This window comes from Ovis aries, chromosome 4 (assembly GCF_016772045.2).
Source record: "Ovis aries strain OAR_USU_Benz2616 breed Rambouillet chromosome 4, ARS-UI_Ramb_v3.0, whole genome shotgun sequence".
Classification (NCBI taxonomy): Eukaryota; Metazoa; Chordata; class Mammalia; order Artiodactyla; family Bovidae; genus Ovis; species Ovis aries.
This window is the reverse complement of record NC_056057.1, coordinates 99,515,164-99,534,382: the sequence shown is the minus strand read 5'-3', so window position 1 is coordinate 99,534,382 and position 19,219 is coordinate 99,515,164. Positions and strand designations below refer to the sequence as shown.

The window sequence follows — 19,219 nt, the reverse complement described above, 5'->3', positions numbered from 1 at the left end:
ATAATGCGGCTGTGAACATGCACAGACATCTGTGCAAGTCCCTGCTTTCAGTTCTTTCGGGTATATACCCAGCAGTGGAATCACTGGATCAGATGGTGTTTCTAATTTTAATTTTTCTGAGGAACCACCATACTGTTTTCTGTAGCAGCTCCACCATTTTACATTTCTAATTTCTCCACATCCTTGCCAGCAAACTTTCTATTTTTTGTTTTTGTTTTTGTTTTTTTTTTCTTTTCATGGTAGCCATCCTAATAGTGCGAGGTGGACTTGAAGGAAAACTGTTAAAGACATCTCAAAATACTCATGTACTGAAATTCTAAGTTAGGGCTTTAGAATTTCTAGGTTCCAAGGAGAGGCACCCACATATCCCATTTTATTTGCTGCGCATGATTCATGAGGCAAGTGGGGAGGATTAACTCCATCTAACAAGAGGGCAAACTGAAGTTCAGAACAGCTAAGCAGCCTGTCCCGGGGGCAGCTGGACCAGGACCACTCTCACATCCTCTTCCATTATACTCTGAAGGGCCGCATTTTGAGGACTAGAGCAGCGCAAACAAAAAGGGAAAGAATCTCTTGGATTGAACAATGCTGTCAGGCAGAACACCACCCCAGCCCCTAAGGAGCCAAGCTTCCAGAAGGCTGAGTTCTGAGCCATGGGACTGACCCACATCTAACTAGTACCAGCCTGCAAGGAACTGCCCAGCACATCCGTGAAGGACAGTCCTCTGAGATCCATTATGGTCACCTTGAAAAACAGAGGGACACATCCAGAGGGGCTGTTTCACACAATTTGTTTGTGGGGACAGTAACACCAGAAGAAGGACAGGGATTAAAGAGTAAGAACCAGCGTTAGAGGACTTCCCTGGTGGTCCAGTGTCTAAGACTCTGTGCTCCCAAGGCAGGGGGCCCAGGCTTGATCACTGGTCGGCGAACTGGATCCCACGTGTGACAACCAAGAGTTTGCATGCCACAACTAAAGATCCCACGTGCCACACATAAGATCTGGCACAGCCAAATATACAGATAAATTTGTTTCTTTAAAAAAAAAAAAAACAACTAGCATTAGCCTGGTTGATGAGTCCTCAAATAACAGCCCATAGATTTGTTTTCCTTTCAATGCAAACTAAGTTCTGGCACAAAAGGGACAGGACCGTACCTGTGGTTGGAGCCAAACTCATGGCAGTCACCTCAGAAAATCCAAGGTATTCTCTAATGAGCTTACTGAGCTTTTGGTAGGCAACATCCAGATCATCTGAAGCAGAGGAGAGAATTCACTTTAGCAAGACGTATATCAAAACAGAGCCAATCTGTGGCAATAATCACTTAGCTAGATCTCATTGCATGAATATCGCGGTAGGCAGAATTCTAAGACCCAGTGACACTTCACCCTTGCTTAATCACACACACATACATTGAGTGTGGGCCAGAATCTGTGAGTCTGAGGAGCTATGACTCCTGTGGTTATGTTAGGTTTTATGGCATAAGGGACTTTTGCAAACATAATTAGGGTTATTTATCAAGATCCTAATAAATCATTTACTATCCTAATAATAAATATCCTAGTAAAATATCCTAATAAATAATTTATTATCCTAATAAATAATTAGGGTTATTTATGAGTTTGGGCTAATCAAAAAGGAGATTACCCAGGTGGGCCTAATCCAATCATATGATTCCCCATAAAAGGAGGTTTTCTGTTTGGAGACAGACAGGACACTCAAAGCATGAGGAGGAACTTAATAGGTTGTTGCTGCCCTGAAAGTGGAGGGGCCCACATGCACAGGACTGAGATCAGTCTCTAAAAACTGAGGGTCACCCTTGGCAGCCAGCCAGCCAGCAGTCAGGAGCCTCAGTCCTACAACCGTGAGAAACTGCCTTCAGTCAATAGTAAGAACATACTTTGGAGCAGGTTTTTCCCCAGTGATCTTATACTTCAAAAATAAAACTTTGCTGAAAGTTACCAACCTGCATTGATTACTGCATCAAAGTACCCTGGATATTTCTGATTAATTTTAATATAAAGGTCCACTCTGGAGACAGCAAATTCAATCTCTACACGACTGAATAATCCTTTTCTCCTCAAGTAGCCTTCATATTTTTGCTTGTCCATGGGTACCACCAGGATATATCGAGGCTCAAAATAGGAATGTTTTAAACTTCTTACACCCTATGTATTTAAAGAAAAGATAATAAATTAGAAAGAGACACAGTTTAGAAATCATTTAGGAAATATGTGACAACATAGGTTTAATCAGTAGTGTTGTACTGAAGAATTTGTTTACTCTGTATAATTAGCTATTATTTTCCTACAAATACCTCAGGATTGGATTACTTCTCTTTGTGTATCAAATATTATGTTATCATTAGAGAAATGAGAATTCATCCTACTTGGTTATCCTTTAACTGTTCTAAGGAACATATTTGTTAAAAAAGAAAATTGCAAAATTGCAAATAGAACTACCTTATGACCCAGCAATCCCACTTCTGGGCATACACACCAAGGAAACCAGAACTGAAAGAGACACATGTACCCCAATGTTCATCGCAGCACTGTTTATAATAGCCAGGACATGGAAACAACCTAGATGTCCATCAGCAGATGAATGGATAAGAAAGCTGTGGTACATATACACAATGGAGTATTACTCAACCGTTAAAAAGAATTCATTTGAATCAGTTCTGATGAGATGGATGAAACTGGAGCCAATTATACAGAGTGAAGTAAGCCAGAAAGAAAAACACCAATACAGTATACTAACACATATATATGGAATTTAGGAAGATGGCAATGACGACCCTGTATGCAAGACAGGAAAAAAGACACAGATGTGTATAACAGACTTTTGGACTCAGAGGGAGAGGGAGAGGGTGGGATGATTTGGGAGAATGGCATTCTAACATGTATACTATCATGTAAGAATTGAATCGCCAGTCTATGTCTGACGCAGGGTGCAGCATGCTTGGGGCTGGTGCATGGGGATGACCCAGAGAGATGTTGTGGGGAGGGAGGTGGGAGGGGGGGTCATGTTTGGGAACGCATGTAAGAATTAAAGATTTTAAAATTTAAAATAAAGAAATAAAGAAATAAATTTAAAAAAAAAATAAAGAGAAAGAGCACAAAAAAAAAAAAAGAAAGAAAATTGCTAGAGACAAATAGGTATGCTCACAGGACACTGCATATTTATAACTGAAAAGCAATTTCAATTCTACTTTTCAAAAGGCATCCTTGCAGCTGCAGGAGACAGAGATCTTACCAGAGAGAACGGGTCCTCTGTTTCCCTTTTGTCATCAGTTTGGTCCCTTCCTGTTCCTAAACCAGCAGCCTGGTGGTTGGCTGGTTCCTATTACATCTCACAGCCTGTAGCCAGAGCATGGGAAGGCCGGGCTCCTGATGCCCTGATAACCAGGAGCCCACACAAAGCAGGGAAGCAGTGGCAGGCAGCCGTGCTCTGAGGAACCAGGGGCCTGGGTCAGGACTGCAGCTTGCCGGCTACTGTGACTCTGTGCCAACTCCTCTGTGAAATGGAAGTTCTTTCAAATGGACTCTGAAGTTCCTTCCATGTCAATCCAACCATCAGCAGTTTAACTCGGTGTTCAAAATCTTTGTTTTTAAAAATTCAAGGGGAAGAAATAGAGACTCTTAAAAAAAAAAAATGCCTAAAAGGGTCAATGACAAGGAGAGTTTGGAAAAAGGATTTAGCTGGGTGGGAAGAACCAGGAATAAAGCCTGGTTTATAGACTCAACTTCCTGGAAATGAGTAGGAGGAAGCTCTCAGGAAGGAAAAAAGTAAAGCAGGAGCCAGAACTCAGAACCACTGAACTGGAAAAAGGTGGACACTGGAGCTGGGGAGTGTCTGCACTCAAAGATGCATGCTTTTTGTGTCTGCCTTGTTCAAGGAAGACATTTTCTGGGAAAGGTCTTAGTTGTTGTTGTTGCTCTGGCTAATTAGCATAGAAACAAAGTAAACCTTAAGAACTGCAGGGCTTTAAAGTTAGGAAAATTAATGAGCTGGAAGAAACTTGAGCACTTTCACTGAAGCGAGGCAACACTTATCTCCTGGATGGTAGCCCACCAGGCTCCTCTGTCCAGGGGCTTCTCCAGGAACATAGGACCAGGTTGTCATTCCCTTCTCCAGGGGATCTTCCAGACCCAGGGATTAAACCCAGGCCTCCTGCATTGCAGGTGGATTCCTTTATAGTCTGAGCCACCAGGGAAGCCCTTGTGGGGACTAGACCAACACAAAAGACCAAAAAGGGATCACAGTCTCCTGCTCTTCCAAGTCAGAGAGGAAAAGGTTTAAGGGAAAGGTAATCAACAGTAACAGAAAATCTGACACTAGATTTTGTTTTCTGTGTGTTTGGTGTAATGGGGTCCTTTAATCACTTTTTTTCTTTCTGACTAAAAAAATGTTACACTGTTCAGAGAAGGTAACTGAAAAAAAAATCAACTGTATTTGAAGATCTCAAATATTTAATATAACTACATAAGTTTTTAAAACAAATGTGTACATCTGCTGGATCATCGAAAAAGCAAGAGAGTTCCAGAAAACATCTATTTCTGCTTTCTTGACTATGCCAAAGCCTTTGACTGTGTGGATCACAATAAACTGTGGAAAATTCTGAAAGAGATGGGAATACCAGACCACCTGACCTGCCTCTTGAGAAACCTGTATGCAGGTCAGGAAGCAACAGTTAGAACTGGAAATGGAACAACAGACTGGTTCCAAATAGGAAAAGGAGTACGTCAAGGCTGTATATTGTCACCCTGCTTATTTAACTTCTATGCAGAGTACATCATGAGAAACGCTGGGCTGGAAGAAGCACAAGCTGGAATCAAGATTGCCAGGAGAAATATCAATAACCTCAGATATGCAGATGACACCACCCTTAAGGCAGAAAGTGAAGAACTAAAGAGCCTCTTGATGAAAGTGAAAGAGGAGAGTGAAAAAGTTGGTTTAAAGCTCAACATTCAGAAAACGAAGATCATGGCATCTGGTCCCAGCACTTCATGGCAAATAGATGGGGAAACAGTGGACACAGTGGCTGACTTTATTTTTCTGGGCTCCAAAATCACTGCAGATGGTGACTGCAGCCATGAAATTAAAAGACACTTACTCCTTGGAAGGAAAGTTATGACCAAACCTAGACAGCATATTAAAAAGCAAGAGACATTAGTTTGTCCATCAAAGTCCATCTAGTCAAGGCTATGGTTTTTCCTGTGGTCATGTATGGATGTGAGAGTTGGACTGTAAATAAAGCTGAGCGCCGAAGAATTGATACTTTTGAACTGTGGTGTTGGAGAAGACTCTTGAGAGTCCCTTGGACTGCAAGGAGATCCAACCAGTCCATCCTAAAGGAGATCAGTTCTGGGTGTTCATTGGTAGGAATGATTTTGAAGCTGCAGCTCCAATACTTTGGCCACCTGATATGGAGAGCTGACTCATTTGAAAAGACCCTGATGCTGGGAAAGATTGAGGGCAGGAAAAGGGAACGACAGAGGATGAGATGGCTGGATGGCATCACGGACTCGATGGACGTGAGTTTGGGGAAACTCCGGGAGTTGGTGATGGACAGGGATGCCTGGCATGCTGCGATTCATGGGGTTGCAAAGAGTCGGACACTACTGAGTGACTGAAGTGAAGTGAAATTAAGCTAATTAGAATTTTTAAATTTTACATTATTATTACTTTTTAACTTTTTGGCCTCGCTATGTGGTAGGCAGAATTTTAGCTCCCTGAGCAGGGATTGGATCCGAGCCTCCTGCAGTGGGAGCATGGAGTCTCAAACACTGGACCACCAGGGATGTCCCCCAAATCTCACCTTTTGTATGCGTTCCTTTCAGGCCCAGAAGTGTGCTTCCTGCACACCATAGCCTCCTCCCCAGTCCCAAATACATACACAGTTTTACACACTGAAAAGAAATTGATTGAATGGCAAGTACTTACTTCTATTTCCATATGAACACAGCTTGCTAAACCATCTCTTGCGATACCTTCTATGGTGTCCCTACTTAATCCGTACTTGTGATTACCGTAATTATAGGTTAGAATGAATTTCCCCTGTGAGGGAAGAAGTAAAAAGACTTTCCAATAACAGCTGCCATCATGGAATTTAATATAAATTAAATGACTTGATGTCTTCTTTCTATATGACTCCATAAAACTTAAAAATATTAGCGATCATATAAGGATGACAATGGGTTTAAGAAACTTAATATCAAGCTGTGATGGAGAAATTCATTCAGAATTCCTGGCTGGCAAAAAAAAAAGAAAAGGCTTTTGGAGATAATCTGCTGACCAAATGTTAGAGCAGAGTGAAGGCAATGAAGCTTATGGTAGACAGATCATTTTGCCCACTGACCCACTTCCTGCCAAATGTGTGCTATAAACCTTCATTAAGGAGAAAGCAAAACTAATAGTTCACTTTGTGCCTCAGCCATTTTGGCTCTCCTAGCACACCAGCTCTCCCCCAAAACCTTTCATTCCCAAAGGCCTTGCACTCCCAGATAAGCCTGAAGGCTGTGAATTACAGCCACATCCTCAAACCTTTGCATTCTGAGATAAGCTATAAAAAACAGACCCCTCTTGCTTTTCCTCATAAACACAGCTTTTTACTGGAACTTCCCCAAATGTATTCAGTAGCATTGTTGTGTGCCCTCTAGATATTTGAGGTGTAAATACTGCCTTCTTGTTATATTCTGGAAGCTCCTCCTGAAACTGTAGTCATGTGTAAAAAAGAAAGAAAGAAAGAAAAAGAAGAAAGAAAGAAAAAAAAGAAAGAAAGAAAAAAGAACTAGAAACATCTCTCAAAACTGTCTTGACTTTTCCTTTGATGATATGATATTTACTAAACCACAAGGTGGAGGCTGATGACAACAGAAGGAAGGAAAATGCAGACATCCTTGGCTGCTAGGACTCTTTTGATACATGATTTTGAAACAAACAATGAAGTGAAAACACCTAAGGCTGAGCCCCATCCACCGAAGCCCAGCAACAGCCAGCACCATCGTTACAAACAGTAGCAGTCTGGGGGTCTCTGACGCTACCCTGTGCCTCCTGGCCTGGAAGTTCTGGAGATCCGTGGGGTTTGGGGGAGAGCTACCTGTCGGGGGGTGGTGTTGGAAGGCCATGAAACATAGGGTGTCCCTCATGTAGGATGGGTCTCTGGGGCATGTGTCTGGTGTGGGCAATGAGAAAAATCCATACCCCCCCCCCCATAGTCAAATGGAATTTATGTTATATATTCTACAAGTTAAAGACTCAACAATAAATATCCTTAATACTTTACCCACTCAGTGTCATTCTGTGTTCTTTGCAACAAACACGATGACTCCTTTCCTTTTAATATCTATCTATCTATCTATATATATATATATATATATATATATATATACACAGATAAACAGACACCTGAATCTCTTGTCAGGCATGACTTATTTTATCTTGTTTACTGTGACTCATCCTGTTTTTTATAGCATATATTTGAATCACTTTCCGGATGTATACTATGAGTTTGCTTACTTGTGTGTACAAGGGCACACAAGTGGATGCAAAAAACATTTTTTGGAAGAAGGTAGGGTTGGGAGAAATCTTGCATTGTACCTGTGTACATAAAGCAAGCCTTGTTCAACTGATCTGTTAAGAGTTGAGATGAGTGGTCCCCCAGCTTCTGGAGAGGTATACTCCTGGCATGGCTTCCGGCCTGTGGATTTCTTCATGCATAGCAATAATCTTATCTCAGACACCTCCAGATCTGTGGTCTTATTTCCACCAGGGAAGAAGAGGCTCTGCAGGTGAGTGACCGTGTGTGTGGCCTTAAGAAGGGTTCACGTGTCTGTGGGCACACGGAGAGATGATCTCTGTTTTGGGGGGTGTGGAATGTATATTGAAGTGTGTGCTCGTCTGCATGTACCCATCAGAGTGGGGAAGCGTGACTGTCCACAGCAGGTGTGCAGGGGTGGGGTGTGCCAGGGCTGTCTGTTAAGGGGGACTGTGACTTGGAAGGGGACAGGCTGGCTGGGGAGTGTTCCGTAGAGGGGTTCTGTGTGCAGAGGCTGAGTGTGTGGGTTTGACTGGTGCAGCTGACAAGGTGTCGTGAGTTTCTCCTCTCTAGGTTTGTCTCTCTTCACGAAACAGCCTCAAGCTCCCTTTAAAGAAAAGATCTTAACTATAAAATTCAAGTTAAAGATGATGATATCACAGTGAAGTCATGCATGTTAGCCCAGGCAGTAAAAGTGAGCGCTTTTCCCGTACAAGTAAAACTGGAAGACTAAATACAGCACAGACGTATGGTGATCCCTCAGACTAGGGACTGCTGGACTTACTTGATTACAGACAAGGTAAGGTCTGAAACATCAGGGGAGCCTGCGGGGCACTGAGATCAGTGGAACTAAATCAAGAGAAAATGCCCCAGACTCCACCACGAGAAATTAACAGCAGTGCGGGGAACTCGCTGTCTTTCAACCCAAAGAGTCCTAAGAGAATGCTTCTTACTAATCAAGATAACTCCTCAGATTTCTATTATGGCTTTTAGAAATAGAAAGTCTCAGTGTACCCTTGGTACATTAAACCGAACTTCTAAAATATAGCCCTAGGAGAGAAAATCATAAAGAATTTCCACGATGTTCTTCTGAAAAGATTAGAGAGAAAATGGCCGAGGGACCACAGGGCTTTCTCACTTGGCTTCTCTGTGAATGCAAGAGAAAATATGTACCATGTATAAAGCTGGTCGTTCACAATTAAACTCAGAGTAACTGCGGAGTCTATGCTTCCATGCTCCACAATTGCCTGCACTGAGGTGTAAGCTCAGGTCTGTTATCTGAGGATGGGACAGAGAAAGGACAGACGAAGGAGCAGGGGGCAGAGAGGAGCGAGCCTCTGCCAGTAAGAGCATCACTGGTTGGATGGTAATCTTTCAAAAGCAGAAACAGAGGTTAGTCCTTAATCCTGTCCTTCACTAGGCTTCAGGGGTGGAAAAAAAAAAAAATCGGTGTAGGATTAATTTAGTGATAGAAAGAAGTGATGATAAGATAAACAAAATTAAGGCCCATGCCTGAAAAGAGAATAAAAAGGCTTACAGATTTATCAGTAGTGATGAAGATATGAGATACTCTTTAACTGAAGTCATGGATGGATAATGTATTGACATTAGCAATATACCTTTGACAGATAAAACACACTAGGGTTGTGAGGATTCCCTTTGATGCAAAGGGCCAAGAAAGAACAAATAAATTATTTTTAAGGAAATGAACTCAGAGACAAGGTTGTTGTGAATTACTACCGATGACTAGATGATCAGGGTTTCAGGGGGGTAAAGCCTTAAATTGAATAAAACTGCCCAGAGCTTCTATGAAAGGGACCAGAGCAGGGTAGTGACCCTCACCCAGGAAAGCCACAGACCTCAAAGAAATGAAGAATCTTCTCTGATCTAATGTCGAGGGCTTCCAACTGTGTTAGTGACCTGCCTGCTGGCTCTCTGGGACTGAGGACTTCTCACACAGCGATGTTTCAGGGGAAGGTTAAGGCTGTGTATGCGTCCAGGGCAGACCAACTGGCTGTAGTGGTGTGTAGGGTCACAACAATTAGAAAGCACCAAAGACAGCAAAAAGAGGGAGTGGTCTGTGGACAGAACATGCCAACTCCCTGGAAGTGCTCAATTCATAAGTTAGCTGCGTAACATCAGTTCTGTGGGAGTCATTTATCTTGAGTAAAATCTGATCATAAATAGCAGCACCTGACAAACACAGATCTCAAGAATTTTTCACGGTGTTCTTTCTTCCATTTTCTTAAAACATCTCTTTATTCGGTTTCATTGGAAATTTACAGTATTTTCTCCAAGATCATAAAGCAATGTGTGAATGATGATATATCAAAGGTATTAAAAACACAACTCAATGAGAACACATCCATGTAATTGTTCTCTTTTTTATCATGCTTTCCTAATACTTCTACCAGAGACCATGTATTTCTTGTGCATTACACATAAAGAGCATTCTTACCATGTTTTGCATTTCATCAAAAACTTCTTGAGAGATAAAATGATAATCAACCCGATCTCCTTCTCCAAAGTAAGGCGGTCTGGTTGTGTGACAGGCCCTGAAAACAGAAAGTAGATAACTCCTGTCTCTTTCTATTAATTTGAAATTCAAAATGGAAAAGGTTTGGCATAAAGTATGTTTTAAAAAATTAAAATGGATCCACAAATCATAAAGTAACATAGCCTTGAAAACCCTGATGTTTGGCAGTGTTAGACACGTACACTTGCTATACTGTGTAGTGAAGTCGCTCAGTCGTGTCCGATTCTTTGCGACCCCATGGACTGTAGCCTATCAGGCTCCTCCGTCCATGGGATTTTCCAGGCAAGAGTGCTGGAGTGGATTGCCACTGCCTTCTCCAGGAGACCTTCCCCACCCAAGGATCTGAACCCGGGCCTCCCGCACTGCAGGCAGACGCCTTACCATCTAAGCCACCAGGGAAGCCATGCTGGATAGGGATTATACAAATTCTGGACTCAGTTCAGATCGGTCACTCAGTTGTATCTGACTCTGTGACCCCATGGACTGCAGCACGCCAGGCTACCCTGTCCATCACCAGCTCCCAGAGCTCACTCAAACTCATGTCCATTGAGTCGGTGATGCCATCCAACCATCTCATCCTCTGTTGTCCCCTTCTCCTCCTGGCCTCAATCTTTCCCAGCATCAGGGTCTTTTCAGATGAGTCAGTTCTTCGCATCAGATGGCCAAAGTGTTGGAGTTTCAGCTTCAACATCAGTCCTTCCAATGAACACCCAGGACTGATCTCCTTTAGGATGGACTGGTTGGATCTCCTTGCAGTCCAAGGGACTCTCGAGAGTCTTCTCCAACACCACAGTTCAAAAGCATCAATTCTTCAGCACTTAGCTTTCTTTATAGTCCAACTCTCACATCCACACATGACTCCTGGAAAAACCATAGCCTTGACTAGACGGATCTTTGTTGGCAAAGTAATGTCTCTGCTTTTTAATATGCTGTCTAGGTTGGTCATAACTTTCCTTCCAAGGAGTAAGCGTCTTTTAATTTCATGGCTGCAGTCACCATGCGCAGTGATTTTAGAGCCCCCCAAAATTTAGTGTTGGATTATCAATACTAAGTTTTCACTTACTGTTCTTTATCACCTTCTGAGTCATGACCTCTGCTATCACATCATCAAACTTTAAGAAATAAAACAATATTTATCACCCATACACTTTTCACCCAAATGTTTTCATACTCTCCCTGGTCTATGGCTATTTTCTGGAACGTTCCCTACCCCATTCCTCTATCTGGTTAGCCCACTTGTCTTCAGGACTCAGTTTAAGTGTCACTCTCGAAAGGCCTTTCTGGACCCTCTGCGGCTGGGTTATGCACCTCTTCTTTATCCTCCTGTAGTCTCAATGCCTGCCGCCAACTCCTCCCCCGCCCCCTTGTTCAGGACCCCATCTCCTCCATTGCTGGAGGGTGGAGACCAGCTTGTTCCCCATTCCTGCCACACTCATCAATCTATATGAATTTCCGGGGAGAATCCATGATTCCAACACTGTATGGAATTCTCAGCTCAACCAGAGAGGGCTTTTCTGCCCGCTGTCTGAAATAGCATCCCCACAGCTTCCCTGATGGCTCAGATGGTAAAGAATCCACCTACAATGCAGGAGACCCAGGTTTGATCTCGGGGTTGGGAGGATCCCCTGAAGAAAATGGAAAATGGCAACCCGCTCTAGTATTCTTGCCTGGAGAATTTCATGAACAGAGAGGAGACTGGCGGGCTAGAGTCCATGAGTCTCAAAGAGTCAGACACGACTGAGCACACACAGGCATGCAACCCAGCTCACCACACCCCAATTACTGTTACTCCTTCTCTTTTCTCTTTTTTCCCCAGGAGGATGTATGAATCATACAGGGAGCACGTTATGTTCCTAAAAACTTTTAAAATTAATTTAAAAAATTTTCTGCCATACCACAATGTGACTCACCCATAAGTATACATATGCCCCTCGTTCTTGAGCCTCCCTCCTACCTCTCCCCATCCCACCCCTCTAGGTAGTCAGAGGGCACTGGGTTTGAGCTCTCTGTGTCATACAGCAAATTCCCACTAGCTAGCTGCTTTACATATGGTAATGTATGTGTTCAACGCTGTTCTCTCAGTTCATCCCAGCCTCTCCGCCCCCCCACTGTATCCACAGGTCTGTTTTCCATGTCTGCATCTCTATTCCTGCCCTGCAAAGAGGTTCATCCTTACCATTTTTCTAGATTCCACATACATGCATCAATATACGATATTTGTTTTTCTCTTTCTGACGTACCTCACTTTGTCTAACAGGCTCTAGGTTCATCCACCTCACTAGAACTACTCAAATGCATTCCTTTCTATGGCTGAGTAATATTCCATTGTGTATATGTACCACAACCTCTTTATCCATCTGCTGAAGGACACCTAGGCTGTCTCCATGTCCTAGCTATTGTAAACAGGGAGCACTTTATCTAGTTCATCTTATCTGCCACTGCGTTCACAGTGCCTGGCCCATAGTAGGCATTTACCAAATATCTGTAACATGAATGAATTAATCAAACATGTGAAGTGGACAGTAGCTGTGATAAGCTCCATTTCAAGATGACTATGAAAATGACTTGCCCAGGGACTTCCCTGGTGGTTCATTGGTTAAGACTTGGGAATTTTCACTGCACAGGGCTCAGGCTTGATCCCTGGTTGGGTAACTAAGATCCCATATGACAGGTGGCATGTCCCCACCACCAGAAAAAAAATAAATAAAGACCTGTCCAAGGCCACAGAGCAGGCCAATACTGGTCCTGGAACTAAACTGTGACTCCCAACTAGCTCAGGACTCTTTTGATTTCAGACATGCTGACTTCCCAATGCTGAGTTCTGGGAATGCAAACTGATTTTTAGATTATCCTATGGCTTTAAAACAGGAGATGCAAATAGCTAGACAAATGACATGCTATTTAATTGACTCCTCACAAAAAGATATGAGGTAGGTATTATTGCCATTACCACTGTTATTACCTCATTATTACTGTTCTCATTTTACAGATGATGAAATTGAGACACAGCAGTGAAGTAACATGACTCAGTAACAACCAGAGGATGACACCGAAGTCAAGTCCTTTTAGGATCACACTAAGAAGCAAGAATACACAGAAGAACTGTACAGAAAAGATCTTCATGACCCAGATAATCATGATGGAATGTGAAGTCAAGTGGGCCTTAAGGAGTATCACTGCAAACAAAGCTAGTGGAGGTGATGGAATGCCAGTTGAGCTATTTCAAATCCTAAAAGATGGTGCTGTGAAAGTGCTGCACTCAATATGTCAGAAAATTTGGAAAACTCAGCAGTGGCCACAGGACTAGAAAAGGTCAGTGTTCATTTCAATCCCAAAGTAAGGAAATGCCAAAGAATGCTCAAACTACTGCACTGTTGCACTCATCTCAGACGCTAGAAAAGTAATGCTCAAAATTCTGCAAGCCAGACTTCAGCAATACGTGAACCGTGAACTTCCTGATGTTCAAGCTGGTTTTAGAAAAGGCAGAGGAATCAGAGATCAAATTGCCAACATCCCTGGATCATTGAAAAAGCAAGAGAGTTCCAGAAAAACATCTATTTCTGCTTTCTTGACTATGCCAAAGCCTTTGACTGTGTGGATCACAATAAACTGTGGAAAAATCTGAAAGAGATGGGAATATCAGACCACCTAACCTGCCTCTTGAGAAACCTATATGCAGGTCAGGAAGCAACAGTTAGAACTGGACATGGAACAATAGACTGGTTCCAAATAGGAAAAGGAGTACATCAAGGCTGTATATTGTCACCCTGCTTATTTAACTTACATGCAGAGTACATCATGAGAAACGCTGGGCTGGAAGAAGCACAAGCTGGAATCAAGATTGCCAGGAGAAACATCAATAACCTCAGATATGCAGATGACACCACCCTTATGGCAGAAAGTGAAGAACTAAAGAGCCTCTTGATGAAAGTGAAAGAGGAGAGTGAAAAGTTGGTTTAAAACTCAACATTCAGAAAACGAAGATCATGGCATCTGGTCCCATCACTTCATGGCAAATAGATGGGGAAACAGTGGACACAGTAGCTGACTTTATTTTTCTGGGCTCCAAAATCACTGCAGATGGTGACTGCAGCCATGAAATTAAAAGACACTTACTCCTTGGAAGGAAAGTTATGACCAACCTAGATAGCATATTCAAAAGCAGAGATATTACTTTGCCAACAAAAGTCTGTCTAGTCAAGGCTATGGTTTTTCCAGGAGTCATGTATGGATGTGAGAGTTGGACTATAAAGAAAGCTGAGTGCTGAAAAATTGATGCTTTTGAACTGTGGTGTTGGAGAAGACTCTTGAGAGTCCCTTGGACTGCAAGGAGATCCAACCAGTCCATCCTAAAGGAGATCAGTCCTGGGTGTTCATTGGAAGGACTGATGCTGAAGCTGAAACTCTAATACTTCAGCCATATCATGCAAAGAGCTGACTCATTTGAAAAGACCCTGATGCTGGGAAAGATTGAGGACAGGAGGAGAAGGAGACGACAGAGGATGAGATGGTTGGATGGCATCACCGATTCAATGGACATGAATTTGGGTAAACTCCGGGAGTTGGTGATAGACAGGGAGGCCTAGTGTGCTGCAGTCCATGGGGTGGCAAAGAGTCGGACATGACTGAGCTACTGAACTGAACTAAGAGCGTAAAGTCACAACCTCAAATTTTTCTCCATTTCAAAGTAAAAAACAAACCAGCTTTTATAACTCATACTATTGTTCCCCTGCCTTATAGCCAAGAACTAACAATAGTATAAATGTAAAGGTTTTAAGATCACACTTAAATTGCACACTCAAGAATGTGCACACATTCTAAGAGAAGGCGGTCCAAACACCATGACCTTTGTTGCGCCGTTTGCTCACACCGACATCTCTTCCCACCATTTGGCAGGGACCTGAGACCCTCCGCTGGTTGGTGTCCTTGACAGTCAGGACAGATAACTCAGTGTCTTCGCTTTGGGTACTGTGCACCCTGAGTGCAGCCTTTACACACTGTACTGAATTTGCATTTTCCAACAAAGGAATTGAGTGGCAGGGATTTTCTCAGAATTGCTAAAAGAAAGACAAAGCAAAGAAGCAATCTGAAGCTTCTGGGCAGGTAAATACAGGGATGGCTTCACTGACATGGAGAATGCTGATGACAGAACCGGCATCCACTGTGGAACTTTCTATTAAGAAGGACCTGAGATGACCTACGGGTTTTTGAATCTGTCATCCAGTTTTCATATAGAGAAATGTTTGCTCTGTAGCATGCTGTCCAAACATGAATATCTTAAAAAGGAAATACTTCATAGTGAAAGCAATGTTCATTAAACTTAGATAAACACGATACCAGATAAAGAAATTTGCTTGGGCCATCACCTTTATTATCTTTCCTCTCCCCAGTCTAAACATAATTTCAATTGTAATTTACATTTCTATGAGTTTATTTTTACTAACTAACTTACTAGTTAAATCACGGTAAATTAGTTAAAACCTGGTTTGTGATGGGAGCCATACTCCCTGTTAGTTTCATTTAACAGACTAAAGAGCTGAGTTAGCAATTAACCTCAGACTACAACACTGGTGCTCAAAGTCTAAGGGTGAGTTACAGATTCTTAAAGGCCGATTCACTGGCCAGCTGTCATCTAGGATCCTAACAAACCAAGTCCGTGGGCTGGGGGAGAAGATCAGGACAGAAAGGAATCTGGAAAGCCAGGCCAAACAATGAAATGTCACTACATCCGGGAAGATGTAAGATAAGAAGCAAAGATGTCTAAGAAGAGCTAGGAGATGGCTGAGGGAGTAGAATTTTTTTCAGTGTGACTCAGAAGTGTGCAGATTTAGAATCTCAATTCTGGACCAGACTGCCTCAAGAAATAATGAACTTGCTACTGCAAATATTTAGGCAGAGCGCATTTTGGCTGTGAGTGCATCCAAATTCAAGCGCATTTATAGAATGCCATATTGTGAGCAAGGGAACTGGGTGTTCACAAATGTCCAGGTATTCCGAGGGTGCTTGGTAGGCATGCCGAATTGGTCCCAATGCCCAACGCAAATGTGTATCAGTAAGTCGCTGGATACAATTTAAGAGATCAGGAACACAGAAGATTCCAGCATACGTGTCTGACGATCAAATTCCAGGAATCCACTACTCAGTCCACTTTCCAGTAACTACATACCACTTTCTAGTTTGTGCCACCAGCACCTATCACTATATCTTCCCCAGTCTCCTAGTTTCCAGCCTTCCCTCCCCAAACCCTTTCCCAAACTGCCCACAGGGGCCGCTTCCTAAAGTGCAGCTGTGACCCTGACACCTTCTGCTTAGAGATCCTTTATGGCCAGACAGCTGACTTCTCCTCCGGTCCCATCTTCTGCCATCTCCCTCCATGCTTCACACTTAGGCAGGCTACAGTGTATAACACTCTCAGTTAGTCCAATGCGCCTGTTGTTCTTTCTGCCTGGACTGCATCCCCTGCTCAAATCTCACATCCCATTTACCCCTGATTTCTTCTGTCACAGAGGTTCTTCACTTCCCTCATCGTAGCACCCATCAAACTATCTTGTTAGGCGGCTTTACTTAACTGAATCTCATATAGGTTGTAAGCTGCCAGGAGGACAAGACCCATGTCTGCTTGTTTCACAGTTTTATCGCTGGAACAAGGCACATAGATAGTGCTTAAGAAACACTGACTGAAAGAATAAACAAACCATTGTACTAGTCTGCCACATCAGTATAAAGGGGCATTAGATTAGACGGCAGTGGGGAGCTATAGCTCATATCATCTCATTTAGCTCAAGAGCTATGAGTCTGACTTACCGTATTATTATGGGAAAGGTTATAAAAATAAAGATTTCTCTAAGAAGAATAAAGTTTTGCTTTCATACCTGTTCAGATCACTTTCAAGGCCTTAAATCTGGAAGATGAACAGGCGTGCTGGTATTGTTTTATGTTTCTTTCATTATCCAGCACTCTTCCAGGAAGCTACTGATCTGTGCAGTAATAGTAAGGCTGGAAATAAATGGAGAGACTCAGAAGGCATGGCCTACCTCTAGGCCATGGATGCATACTCAGTTGCTCAGCCATATCTGACTCTTTGTGACTCTGTCGACTGTAGCTTGCCAGGCTTCTCTGTCTATGGGATTTTCCAGGCAAGAATACCAGAGTGGGTTGCCATGCCCTTCTCCAAGGGATCTTTCTGACTCAGGGACTGAACCCGCATCTCCTGCATTGGCAGGCAGATTCTTGATCAGTGAGCCACCTGGGAAGCCCCATCTCTAGGTCACTTATAACTAATACTGGTAAAGAAAGAACATCCAGCCTATTCCTAAAACCAAGAACAAATAGTAAAATCAGATTCTGAGGCAAGAGAACAATCTCTCAGCCATGCCAATATTTGTTATACCACTGAGATACATTTTTAATATTTATACATCTGGATATGCAACTCAGTATGTGAATATTTCATTGAATGTCATGGTCTTGGGTAAATGCAATTTAAAAAGGAAGACAAAATGCCAGGAGAAAATGAGCTAACTAGGAGGGAAAGAAAAGATCCAAGCAAGCGCTAAAGAAAGCGCTCTTGTAAATGTTTATATGTTTCACAGTGAGACTATATTCAAGCCTTTTTTCCCATTTAATTAAAAATCAATAAAATTTATGTTGGCTGAAGACTAAAATAAAAGAAAATCTAAACAAGAGCAATGGCTTGCCCCTGAGGATGTGCTTTGGTTTTATCATTTGTTTTAATTAGAAAGTTGCCGCATATCATCATAGTACTATCTGACTTTCTTATTGCATGAAATTAGTGGTTTCCTAATATTCTTTATGGTCCAATGATATGCTCTTTGGGCTCCCCAGGTGGCGCTCATAGTAAAACAACTCGCCTGCCAGTGCAGGAGACGTAAGAGATGCGGGTTCTATCCCTGGATCGAGAAGATCCCCTGGAGGTGGGCATGGCAACCCACTCTGGTACTCTTGCCTGGAGAATCCCATGGACAGAGAAGCCTGGCGGGCTACAGCCCAAAGGGTTGCAAAGAGTCGGACACAACTGAAGCAACTTAGCAAGCACGCATGACATGTTCTTTCATCCATGACTTGGTGAAATTCTTAGAATGACCCTCCTATTTACAAGCCCTGACCTCTGCCTCCATGAAGATGCCAATGTATGGTCAGACAATGCTTTTGAGCCCATGAGGGAGGTGGGAGGGTGGCTGCAGGTCTTTCCACTCAGGTATCTTTCTACTCGCCACTAATCCTATCCAGAGGAGAAAAACAGCAGTGGCAACAGTACCATTAGAGGAGCAGGAAGCTAATCTTAGGATTTTTGCTTTGTCATCTTGTGCCTCCAGACAAATTGCATATGATGCTAACTATTTAAGGTCTGAGTTCCCCACCTTCAGAGTCTCTCCGTTTATTTCCAAATACATTACAGACATTAAAGAAAGGGCCTCATCAATATTGTTCCCACTGCATCTTCAGGGCCCAAAACATGGGAAGAACTCAATAAATCTTTATAGAAAGAATGGATGGACAAATGAATGAATCTCTTCATCTCTCCATGTACCCATCAGTGGAGGTTGGAAAAAAGCAAACACCTATGCTTCTTAGCACAGGAATTTCCCACTGAATTTTGCATGTAATACCATTAATTAACTCATCCATCCATTCAGACAATCACTTGGTCATTCATTTAATAAATATTTCTCATGCAGTTAGAAGTGCCTGGCCATCTGCTGAACACTGGGAACTTAGTCATGAGCAAAGCTGGCATTGGTCCCCACCCTCACTGGGCTTACAGTCGAGCAGGGGAACCAGGCATTAAGTACATCGTCAAAAGCATGATGGACAGACATTTGTAACAGTGGAAAAGCAGGATTTAATGAAAATGAACATTGGTGGGGTTGAGGTGGGGGCTATCTAGTGAGAATGTCAAGGCCAAAAGGATAAGAACCTTGATGATGACTCAACAGACATCTCCAAGAACACATCTGGCCCTACATGCCTCAGAGAGTAAACCACAAACAAACACGAAGGATGGGCTCTGAATCACTGGCAACAGAACTGGTGTCAGACATGTGATAGGACTTTTAAGCAGGAAAGCCTTGGTTCATGTAAGTTACTTTGGTTCGCTAAAAGGTTCCAGGTTTACACATTAGC

General features: G+C 42.7%; 1 protein-coding gene across 5 annotated transcripts in view; it reads right to left on the bottom strand.

Moving 5' to 3' along the window:
• Positions 1-19,219, bottom strand: part of LRGUK (leucine rich repeats and guanylate kinase domain containing) — a 121,695-nt gene that overhangs the window by 53,323 nt on the left and 49,153 nt on the right. For all 5 annotated transcript variants that reach the window (XR_009600450.1, XR_006059683.1, XM_027968815.3 and 2 more), the window contains 4 exons: positions 9,998-10,094; positions 5,946-6,059; positions 1,966-2,167; positions 1,157-1,252 (listed from right to left, as the gene is read on the bottom strand). Coding sequence is in view for 3 of the 5 variants with exons in the window: in XM_027968815.3 (XP_027824616.2) it covers positions 1,157-1,252; positions 1,966-2,167; positions 5,946-6,059; positions 9,998-10,094 (509 nt within the window). In the remaining 2 variants the exon portion in view is untranslated. The remainder of the gene's footprint in view (positions 1-1,156; positions 1,253-1,965; positions 2,168-5,945; positions 6,060-9,997; positions 10,095-19,219) is intronic.